Raw genomic sequence first — 10758 nt, 5'->3', positions numbered from 1 at the left:
CATGTGATGCCGCGCTGGCTTGTGACCGCAGCAAGGGGATGTAAACACACGACTAATGTCTCGTTCTCTTTCACTGCAGTACTTTTTATTCAGTTCAAATGAAATCGATGTTAAAGTATTTCTTCTTTTCAAGAAATTCTATTGAGAAGGCAAGGGATAAAGACATCTGTTTTTGACTGTTGGACATTTAAAATGTATTATCTCTAAGATATATAGAGAGAATTACAATTGTTCCTTTTAAAATGAGGAAGCGTACAATACTGCAAAAACACTAAGAATGCCAATAGTCCACTGTGAAATATCTCAACCACTGGTCTGCCTGCTTTTAAATGTTCCATTGTTTATACGACAGAGAGAATATATATGAGTGCAGGAGTCTATGTGACATTTGAAGGGAGGGTCTCGAGACGCACGGCACAGCTGACTGACTCCACAGCTTTATGTCTTAGTTGTCTTTGGGTATGTAGATGGTCCTGAACCTCTCGAAGCGGTTGATGTCGGCCTCCATCTGCCTCAGCTCGTCTTCCAGTTGATCCTTGTGGGCTTTCTTGGACAGGTTGTCTGTGACGAAGGACAGGCTCTGGTACTCGTGGTGCAGCTTGTCCCAAGACCTCTTCAGGCCCTGCAATGGTGAATGAATCAACACACAGCACTTAGTACCAATATAATTGGCTTGGGGATGCTGATGCTCATCAGCAGAGCCTCACATCCTCCGCCACAACTGTGCACCCATCGCCTCGTCGGGGATTTCCTCGCATGTGCGATCGCAGCAAACTGTTTGCAGTACCTCGAGCGTGTCCCGGCGCTCCTGGTCAGACAGGTGCTTCATGGCTTTCCGCTCACGCTGCTCCTTCATGAAGTTGAGATACTCCTCCTTAGCCCTGCGCTCGTTTGTGGTGCGCTGCTGCAGGTACTCGGGAACTTCACCGTATTGCTGCGGAACAGAAACCGGAAATAATAAAGCTCGTCCCACGGATAGATGATGTAATAAAGTAACAAAGGGTACTATTCTCTAGGTTTTCATAAAAATAATAACCACATGTTCATGTGTGTTTGTTTTGTTTTACATGTTCATGTGTGTTTGTTGTGTTTTTGTGCTATAATACAATATAATATAATATAATAAAGTAAAAAAGGAGTCTATTTTTTAGGTTTTTCTCTAAACTACTTGTGTTTAGTGTTACGGAAAGGAAAACCTTCTTCTTGATGTATTTGGGGACGAGTCCTGAATTCTCAAGAGGCTGCTTGTCTCCGTTCCGGGTGTCCACACGGGTCGGCTCGGGCTTCATCGGCATGGTTGTGACCGGCGTCTTTAGGAAGTCTCTCTTGGTGTGGAAGCCCATGAGCGGCTGGTCGGTCTTTGAGGAAATAGACGGTTTCTTCACGGTGGGGATCTGATCAACATCTTTCGAACACACCGTTTCTGAAAGCACAGACAGACATGGAGTTAAACAACAGAATCCCCGCTTACAGACGAAACCCAAACGCTTTTCAACCGGCCGACAGAAGGACTCACCTTTGGCTAAATTGGGCTCTTTGGAATGCTTCTTGAGGTACCGCTCGGGGCATGGAGCCTCTACCTTCGCCGGCCCCATCGTCCTCTTCGCATCCTTGGTCAACTTTCTCTCAAGAATGACTGTCGGCCGATACTTGGATATGTGCCTTCAGACGGGGGAGAAAGCATAAATACATTTAAATGACATTACATTTTATTTATCCAGTATTTACCATTCGTAACTATCATTTACAGATACCAACCAATTCATTCAATTTTATTTACTTACTTTACTTTATTTACATGCCAATATAAAATCCCCAAAATGTCCCACTTCTGCTTAGCTAGCTAGCTTACTTGGTGTGTTATGCTAAGGGTTAGCTTAAAATGTATAGCTTTGGAAATGAGGTCAATTGAGGTCATACTTTGCTTTCTATGTCTATTTTGGCACAAACTTGGACACTGGTTAGCCTCTGGCCTAGCAAACTACTAACTAGCTTAGTTACTAGCATAACTCGAGTAGACTAGCTCAGATGAACGTGACCTAGTTTACATTATTTACGTTATTGCAGCAGGTCTCACTGACGTTACCTTGGCGGGGGTTGAATGTGAATCACCTCCTTTGGGATCAGATTGTAGACGCTCTCTGGGGGATACACGACTCCAGACATGTTTAAGTTCACCTAAACGAGCTGGTTAGTTAACTTGAGTGAGATAACAGGTAGTTTACTCGAGAAACCACCTTTCTGTGTTTGTTTGTTTGTTTGATGAGAGCGATCGGCGGGGCCAGTTGCTAGGCAACTGCTGGAGCGAGCGTTGCATTTCCGGACAGTTGTAAAGTAAAAATAATAATAATAATTTAAATAAATACATTGAAGGTGTTTTAGTGTCAAGTACACAAACCATGTCTAAGTTTTGGAGTAAAACTAAATAAAATAATTTAAATTACACAACTTGAATACACGTCTTTTTTTCTGTTGCGCCTTCGCCTTCTCGTTTGTCCCTCCGGGCTGCCCGTAGATGTTCGTGTTTACAGTAGTTTCACGTGTGTGCTGCAGACTGGTCGCGTCCCCGTTGCAGCCCAAACATGCTTATTATTAACTAAACTAAAACAAAAACATTCATTGTCACGTGTGACGTACGGAGACCCAACATCGCACGTGAGTGTCTTGCTCGTGGCGCTGTCACGTGTCACTACTGTCCTGGCTGCAAAACACGTGCACAAGTTGTCGCAGCCACTTGCACTATACTTACACACAGTCTATGCATGCAGCACCTGTTCAAAGCACGAGGTGGCTGTTCTGCTTTGTACAGATTTGTAATCTTATTTTAAAGTGTAATTGCTTTTTAAATGTGCTTTTATGTTAACAGTGGGGAAAATGCCGCTGTCAATGGCTTTGCTGAATGCCCTCAGAGCTGTCAGACGCTACCCGAGTCCTCTCTCAACATCTAAATCGTGGCTCTCTACCAAAGCCTCCCTGCTGGGGGACCAGAACATCCTGCTCATGGGCGCTCCTGGTGCAGGAAAGACCACAGTGGGGAGGATAGTGGCCCGCCGGCTGGGTCTGCCCGTCATTGACGTGGACGACGACGTCTTGGAGGCGGAGTGGAAGATGCCCGTGGCGGCCAAACTGGCGGCGGTCGGCGGAGAGCGTTTCCTGGAGGAAGAGGGCCAGGCCCTGTGCAACTTCTCGGCCTCCGGGTGTGTCGTTTCCCTCACGGGCTCCAACCCCCTCCACGCCGCGGCCATGCGGCGCCTCAAGGAGTCCGGGCTGGTTGTCTACCTGGACGTGGACGGCGAGGACATCTTGCAAAGGCTCGGCGCGATGAAGGTGAACCGGATCGTGGGCCAGGAGGCCGGGGCGTCCGTGAGGGACATCCTGCTCCGCAGGAAACCGTTTTACGAAAAGTGGCTCGACGTGCGGGTGCTGTGCGGGAGAGGCGCCGCCGCGGAGGAGGTGGCGGAGAAGGTGCTGGAGGCCGTGGAGAGGTATGGCGACCGCGACGCCGACACCTTCGTGTCCACCAGGAGCGCCGGCGCGGCCTCCTCCGGTCCGAAGACGCGCTTCGGCGACGTGGTCATCGAGGGTCTCGCCGCGGACGGAGGCCTCTACGTTCCCAAAAGGGGCTTCCCGAAGATGGACGCTCCCGAGTGGCTGAGACTTGTCGACATGTCGTACCCAGAACGAGCGTTGGTGCTCCTGGAGAAGTGCATCCACCCGTCGGAGGTCTCGGCGTCGGACCTGAGAACGATGGTCTTCAAGGCGTATGGGTCCAACTTCTCCAGCGAGGCGGTCGCGCCGGTGAAACACCTCCACCGCAACCAGTACGTCCAGGAGCTGTTCCACGGCCCCACCGCCTCCTTTAAGGACCTCGCCCTGCAGCTGATGCCCCAGCTCTTCGCCCACTGCCTCCCGCAGATGTGCAACTACCTCGTCCTGGTGGCCACCTCCGGGGACACGGGCAGCGCGGTGCTCGACGGCTTTGCCCGCCTCGACGCCGACGCGGCCCGCAGGACCGGGGTGCTGGTGTTCTTCCCGGAGGACGGCGTGAACGAGACCCAGAAGCTCCAGATGACGAGCCACGGGGGCGGCGACGACAACGCCCGGGCCGTCGGCGTGCCGTCCGACTTCGACTTCTGTCAGAGGAGCGTAAAGAGGATGTTCGGAGCGTCGGGGCTGACCGGGCACCTTGCCGTAGAGCACGGCACCGTCCTCAGCACCGCCAACTCCATCAACTGGGCAAGGCTGCTACCTCAGGTGGGCTTGATCACATGAGGAGGATCCCTTTGAGAGGGAAAGCTCAGGTGTTACCTCAGGTTCCTGGAATCTTTCATCGTGGAAAAACGTGTGAAAAGTATGAGGAAAAAGTATTGGTCAAAAGGCATGAATATATGGTTTAAAGTTATGGAAATTAGGTTAAAAGCCATGAAATCCATCTGTCAAACTGTATGAACCCTGCTGTGAACACTAAGTCAGCGGTTGGATGACTTGCAACACTTATTGGGTCTCTGTTCCCTCGTCCTCGCCTTGCAGGTGGTGTACCATTGCTCCGCCTATCTGGATCTCTGCAGAGACGGCGTCGTCGCGTTCGGGGATCCCGTCGACGTCTGCGTCCCCTCCGGCAACTTCGGCAACGCCATGTCGGCGGTGTACGCCAAGCGCATGGGCGTCCCGATCAGGACGGTCATCTGCGCGTCCAACCACAACCGCGTCCTCGCCGACTTCTTCGCCACGGGCGAGTACGACCTGAGGGGGCGCCGCCTGGAGCCCTCGCGCTCCCCGGCCATCGACATCCTGAAGTCCTCCAACCTCGAGAGGTTCGTCCACCACGTCTCGGACGGAGACGGCCGCGTCGTGGCGGAGCTGTTCGGGGGCCTGGACGCGCGGCGGCACTTCCGGGCGGCCGAGCCGCTCCTCCGGCGGATGCGGCGGGAGGCGCGGGCCGGCTGGTGCTCCGAAGGCGAGTGCCTGGCCGCCGTCCGGAGCGTCCACGCGCAGACGGGCTACCTCATGGACCCGCACACCGCCGTGGCCAAAGTGGTGGCCGACGAGCTGCAGGACGGCTCGTGCCCCGTGGTGCTCGCCGCCACCGCCCACTACGGCAAGTTTGCTCCCGCCGCGTTCGAGGCCCTGCGGATCCAAAACGCTCCGGAGGATCCCGCCGAGCAGCTGAGGCGGCTCGGGGCGACCGCGGCCGCTCCCAGGCCGCACGGAGGCGTGACGGCGTGCCTGGAGGAGAGCGCCGGCGGGCAGCGGGGGAGGGGCCACGCCACGTGTCAGGCCGACTACGGCGCGTTGGTGGAGGAGGTGGAGCGCATGATCCAGGACTCCTTCCTGAAAGTGGTGTAGCAGAACCACATCGTGTGGAAAAAGGTGCATGATATTATTTTTCACACAATGTTTGCTCATGGAAATCTGGTTTAAAGTCATGAATCGGTCACAATGTGTCAGAACCTGTTTTTATAAAGCAGAAGAACAAGTAGCAGTTTTAATCAGAAATAGTAATAAAATTGATTTAAAACATACTTTAAATCCTGCAGGATTAATCATTTAAAAAAAGAACAAACACACATTCATTCTGGTTGTTCTATAATAAGCATAAACTCATTTTAAAGCCTATTGATTATGCAACATTGCCCTCCATCATTACCCAGACCCACTAGATGGGGGTGTCTACCTCCTGGCCTCGGCTGTGTGCGAACACTGGTGCAGAAGCAATGAAATGTGTATTGCTGTTGCAGGGGGATTAATTAGTGTCGTCAGAGAGAGGGTGATGACACGTCTCTTTCTGCAGACGGGATGCTCACGCGTGGCGCTGTGACACGTACATATTCTCTGCGTGTCGATTGATGTTTAATGATTATATAACAAATGCTTTGTTTACCTCGTCCTCTTCCTCATTACTCAAACTTTCCCCCGCTGACGGGAGCACAGATGACGGGGCTGTGGATCTCACAGCGGCTTTAAAACGCAGCTAATGAACTGAGCTCCACAGTCCACTAATTGCCTGGAGGAGAGGGGGGGGGGGGGGCATCTGGTGCTGTCGTCCAATCAGAGTCCACCAGACTCGTTAGCTACCTGGCTGGAGGTAGAAATGGTTATTATTTCTTTCAGAGGAAACGGCTTTTGAACCGCAGCAGTACTTGTCTCTGCTGTAATATTCAGGAACAAATATTCTTCCGTGAGACAGCGAGAGCAGCTTTAGATGCTCTCTTGAGGATAATATCACAATTTGGGGAACTATGCTTGACAACTCAATGTTTCCTCTAGATTTCACCAACTGGATGTGTGTATTTTTATATCTATCAGGATGTAAAGAGACACAAAGCAAACAAGATAATTGATTCTGATTTTATGAAAACAGAACAAATGCTGATTCTATAAAGCGTATATATTTGTATACCTGAAAAAACACTGTAACTGAGGCAGAAATAAAGAAATTACTTTAATTAAAGTGTTTAATTTTGTGTAGTATTAATTTTATTAAAATGCATTGAAGTTAACCTTTTCGCTTTGTATGATATCTCACAAAAAAAGCAGGAGGAAGTTGCTGAGAGACGTTCAGATTAATCACAACTTCTTGTTTTTCCATCAGTGCAATATTTCACGACGGGCCCTTTGGCCGTACTTTAGTTGCCGCGCTCAGTCGACAACGGATCTCTTTTCTGTTTCCTCTGCATGAACGTGTCACGTGCACGTGCACGCGCCCACGTGCACACGGCGGCTTCTTGTTGTACCAACTCTTCTCTGCCTTCCTCTCCTCCATGTCTGCGGTTTGCTTCGCTGGGAGCTTTGGCCTTATTAATCAAGCTGCTTGGCAGGTGAGTGTGAGGAATGGGTGGAGAGTGTGTGCGTGTGTGTGTAGGTGTGCGTGTGTGTGTGTGTGTGTGGTGAAGGGAAAGAGAGAGCCAGCTGTTGCTCAGCACCGAGCGGCCCACGGCTGGGTGAGCATGGATAATTGCAGGTACAGCAGCCTGTTCCCATCTCCTTAATGTGAACCTGTGGCGTCATGGAAGCCGCTCGCTCGCTCAGAGGCGACCAGAGGAGGAAAGATCCGCTGGAGCGCGTTGATTTGAGCTTCTGTCTCTTTTTTGTCGGTGCGTCGGCCTTTTGAGATCGTTACGAACGCTATTTGGCGCAGGCGTCTCTTTGGTCTGCAAAGATCTTTTTTTTTTACGCTTGAAAACGTGAAACACTTTGCTTTGAAATGACTTTAATTCATCTAAAGATTTACAGATAATGATAAACTGTGTGTCTTCAGTTACAACGGGGTCTCCTTCAACGTTTTGAAGGGGTTTCTTCTCTTTGGACTGGCTGTGTCTGGACCCATGAATTATTATATTATGTTAGAAATGGAAACTAAACCCCAAGATGGCGCCTATTCAGTCCAAAGAGAACAATGAGAATGATGATTATTAAGAAAATAAGTGATCAAGTCATTAATTTTCTTCATTTAGCAGGATTATGAACAAATGCATGCTCAGAACAAAATAACAAACAGTAATAACATAAATTACAAAATACAGAAAATACAACAACTTCAAGCTTTCACGTAAACTTGTGTGATGACATCACAGCTTTCTCTGTTGGAGGACAGTTTTGCAGATATATAACCACAGCAGAAGGAATCATGAATTTAAATAATTTGCATTTGTGAGGAAAATGCTTTCAGACATTTCGATGCAATACCGCGAGCGGCCACCGGGCGACATGAGCGGCGGTGACGTATCCGATTGTTATTTCACAGCCGTGGAAGCACACTTCACTCCAAACACGTGCGTATGGTTTATTCTTGGAGACTGCATGTCGCTGTGCACGAGGGAAACAGTCTTAAGTCCAAAGTCACCAAATGCAGCTCACTGAAGAGGTGAGAAGTTTGTTTAGTTGTTTTCTAAACCTTTTCTCCAACTTCTGGTGCAAATGTTGAATATACTGAATGAGAAAATGTAAAAAAAACTCCGAAGTCTGTATGCATCGTGCACATCTTTAACACATAAAGGCTGCCAAATTTCCAGAAGACACAAGACGTGACCTTCGTGCCCTTAAAGGGGAACGAGGGCCTGCTGGAGTCTCTTCTGCATTCGTGTGAGAGAGCAGTCCACTAGTCCATTAGTCCTGGTCCACTAGTCCACTAGTCCAGGTCCACGTCGTGTCCTAACGCGACAACTTTTAAATGCACAATGATGAGTTGTGCAGGTGCACTTCAGTAAATGTCCCCATTGAGAAAGAGGTTTGGATCAAAGTGTCCTTAAAGTCCGTCATCAGCATCGGTTCCAGTGGAACTGTTCCGGGTTTGAATGCGTTCTATTTCGGAGGTTTCTCCGCTCGGCGCCAAGAACAAAACCCACAGGGGGGAAGCGAGGAGCTTTGTCTGTCTTGGCAACCGAGAAGCGTCACATTGATGAACGTTTGGCAAGAAGCGCCGGCGCCGCGAAACACTCGCCGCCACGAAGAAGACCTGAGGCGGACTCCTGGCGGCGGCGGCGGCGGCGGCTGTGAGCAGCCGGGTGGAAGCCAGCGAGGGATCAAGATCTGACCCGGAGTTCTGATGGGGAAGCACCAAACATGCACGTGCACGCTGTGCATGTGACGCGGCGTGTGTGTGTGAGTACGTGTGTGTGTGTGTGTGTGTGTGTTTTCTGAGCGATCAGCTCACATCTCGGCGTCGTGTTTCCCAGAGGCCTCTCTGGTAATCACGCAGACATCAATTCACACCCCGACGTTCCTGCGCGAGGACGAGGAGGAGAGCGAGGGGGAAGAGCTAATGAAGGCGTCGACGGGAGAAGGAAAGAAAAGCAGCGCTTCAATCCGCCGTGAACGAAGGAGACAAGCGAAGCGTCCTGAAGCGGATCCCTCTGGGCGAGGCCTGGATCCTCTCTGCGCCGCGGGAAGAGAGAATCCATCTCTCGCTCGGAGAACCAGGAATCAATGACCCGGAGATGGATGTGTGTGAAATGAGATGTGAGCCTCGGTCTCGGGGGAGTGGAGCTGACGGCTGACTGACAGGGGTTAACTGGCAGGGCGAGGCCGGCCGGCCGGCTCGGAGGTGCGAACCCGACCCTCTCGGCCCCGGTGTTCAGGGGTAAAGGTCACTCGATGTAGGCCGGATGTTCCTGTGATTGACCGTCTGCTTCTCCCCTTGCGGAGTTTATATTCCGCTCCTTATCCAGGTATCACGCTACTTAGCATAGCGAGCATCTTTGCTAACGGTAGCCTGGAGGGAGCTTTGCAGAGATGAAGCTAACGGAGTTTCTTCTTTGTGTTTTTTGGTGGGTTATTGCTGAAAATGAGCGTGAAGACTTTTGTTCAGGGAGATAATCTGCACAACTAAAACGTCACTTTGAGGATTTTTGAAGCGTGAATGCACGAGACAGAAGTAAACAGCTAACGTACGGTTGTGTGCGATCAACTTTTAGGATTTCAGAGTGGAAGAATACCAGTTTTTAGCCCCACAGACCACAATGCAAAGGTTTGCATATATTTTTGCACCAACATTAATATTGTTATTGTAAATAAATACAAATTAACATTTTATGTCGATTTAAGTAAAAAAAAAAAAATTTAAAAAAATTCGGACCAAAAAAAAAAATTTGATAAAAAAAAAAAAATTATAATTTTTTTTATTGTCCTAATGTATAATTTTTTGGGGTCTTTTTTAGTTTTTTTTGGTCCTAATTCTTTTTTCTTTTTTTTTGGCTCTAATTTTTTTAATTTATTTTTTTGGTCCTAATTTTTCTTTTCTTTTTTGGCGGAAATGGGCCAAATACAATATATAGCGGTGTTTGAAATGCATTATGGGTAACGTAGTGTGTCACTAAAGTAGATTAAGCATTTTAAGGCATGCATTGCATCAACACAAAATAACTCTAATTTGGATGCATTAAGCATCGCAAAATGGACAAAAGGTGGATTTGGTCTCCATGTCGTCGCTCTGTGATGTTACTGCATTAATGTGCAATAAAGTTAATGAACTCGTTAGATACAGATTCTGCTCCAGCTACATCCAACTAGCGACATTGTTTTGCATGTTTTCTGACTTTGTGTCTTGCTGTTGAACTCTTACTACACATCCAGCAGGACGAGGCTGACAGTCTCACCCCGGACGGCTTCCCTTTACTCTTCATCACTTATGCCGCCGCCGTCATCTTCTGCGTGACATCCGGCCTGAGGTAAGAAGTGATCAGCGGCTGTCACACAAGTGAGCGATTTCCTGACTGGAAGCCAAGTCTGAGACGCCGCGAGCTGTTGTTCATCAACGTGAGTGATGCAGCAAAAAAAATAAAAAAATGAAAAAGAAAAGTCCACTGAGTTTCTGGAAGGTGTCGTTTCTAAAAGGTATTTTAAATTTGTAAAAACTAAATTGTGACCTTTCAATCAACAACACACACCGGATCAAAACATTACTGAGTCCACAGATACCCAAACATGATGCTTTACATCGTGTAGCAAGTTTTAATACACAAATAAACTTCTTTAAATGTCTTTCTGTCATTTTATTGTCTTCTTTGCTTAATTGGACGCACATTTTTATTGTTTTAAATCCACAATGTGATGAGATGTTTTAAAGTGAGACTCCATCTCTTCTGAAAGAGGAAGTAGCGCATTCAGCCTTTCACAAATAAAATGTTGAATTAAATATCTAACAAATGAACCTTTTCTCAGTTCCACTCGTTTTATCGGACAAAGCGAGACAGTAAAGATCCAGTGTGTAACTTTGTGGCTCTTCTCTTCTGGTGCTACAGCAGGTTCCGCCACTTGTGT

At 48.6% G+C, this 10758-nt stretch overlaps 2 protein-coding genes across 3 annotated transcripts; one reads left to right on the top strand and one right to left on the bottom strand.

Moving 5' to 3' along the window:
* Positions 1-63: 63 nt before the first annotated feature.
* On the bottom strand, positions 64-2285 carry enkur (enkurin, TRPC channel interacting protein). Its single transcript, XM_068581996.1, has 5 exons — positions 2087-2285; positions 1517-1662; positions 1197-1423; positions 788-934; positions 64-622 (listed from the first exon to the last, which is right to left on the bottom strand). Exons 1-5 carry the CDS (start codon positions 2164-2166, stop codon positions 446-448), a joined length of 777 nt encoding a protein of 258 aa, XP_068438097.1. The 5' UTR covers positions 2167-2285; the 3' UTR covers positions 64-445.
* A 245-nt stretch (positions 2286-2530) lies between these two features.
* Positions 2531-6416, top strand: LOC137788865 (threonine synthase-like 1). Of its 2 annotated transcripts, none has more exons than XM_068582011.1 (3): positions 2531-2655; positions 2867-4254; positions 4531-6416. In XM_068582011.1, exons 2-3 carry the CDS (start codon positions 2875-2877, stop codon positions 5344-5346), a joined length of 2196 nt encoding a protein of 731 aa, XP_068438112.1. In that variant the 5' UTR covers positions 2531-2655; positions 2867-2874; the 3' UTR covers positions 5347-6416. The 2 variants fall into 2 exon arrangements, with proteins under 2 accessions (XP_068438112.1, XP_068438111.1); XM_068582010.1 differs by lacking the exon at positions 2531-2655 and adding an exon at positions 2740-2787.
* Positions 6417-10758: the final 4342 nt, after the last annotated feature.

The sequence above is a fragment of the Clinocottus analis genome, unplaced genomic scaffold (assembly GCF_023055335.1).
Source record: "Clinocottus analis isolate CAN_PGR_092001 unplaced genomic scaffold, fCliAna1.0.p SCAF_18, whole genome shotgun sequence".
NCBI classification, from domain to species: Eukaryota; Metazoa; Chordata; class Actinopteri; order Perciformes; family Cottidae; genus Clinocottus; species Clinocottus analis.
The sequence above is the reverse complement of the archived record's forward strand: the minus strand, read 5'-3'. Positions and strand labels throughout refer to the sequence as shown.

Coding starts and splice junctions, on each gene's coding strand:
- enkur (XM_068581996.1), bottom strand. CDS start 2,166: ATGTCTGGAGTCGTGTATCCCCCAGAGAGCGTCTACAATCTGATCCCA. Junction 1,424..1,516: donor AGAGCCCAATTTAGCCAAAG/GTGAGTCCTTCT, acceptor CTGTGCTTTCAG/AAACGGTGTGTTCGAAAGAT. Junction 935..1,196: donor CCAAATACATCAAGAAGAAG/GTTTTCCTTTCC, acceptor TCTGTTCCGCAG/CAATACGGTGAAGTTCCCGA.
- LOC137788865 (XM_068582010.1), top strand. CDS start 2,763: ATGCAGCACCTGTTCAAAGCACGAG. Junction 2,788..2,866: donor GCACCTGTTCAAAGCACGAG/GTGGCTGTTCTG, acceptor TTATGTTAACAG/TGGGGAAAATGCCGCTGTCA. Junction 4,255..4,530: donor GGGCAAGGCTGCTACCTCAG/GTGGGCTTGATC, acceptor CTCGCCTTGCAG/GTGGTGTACCATTGCTCCGC.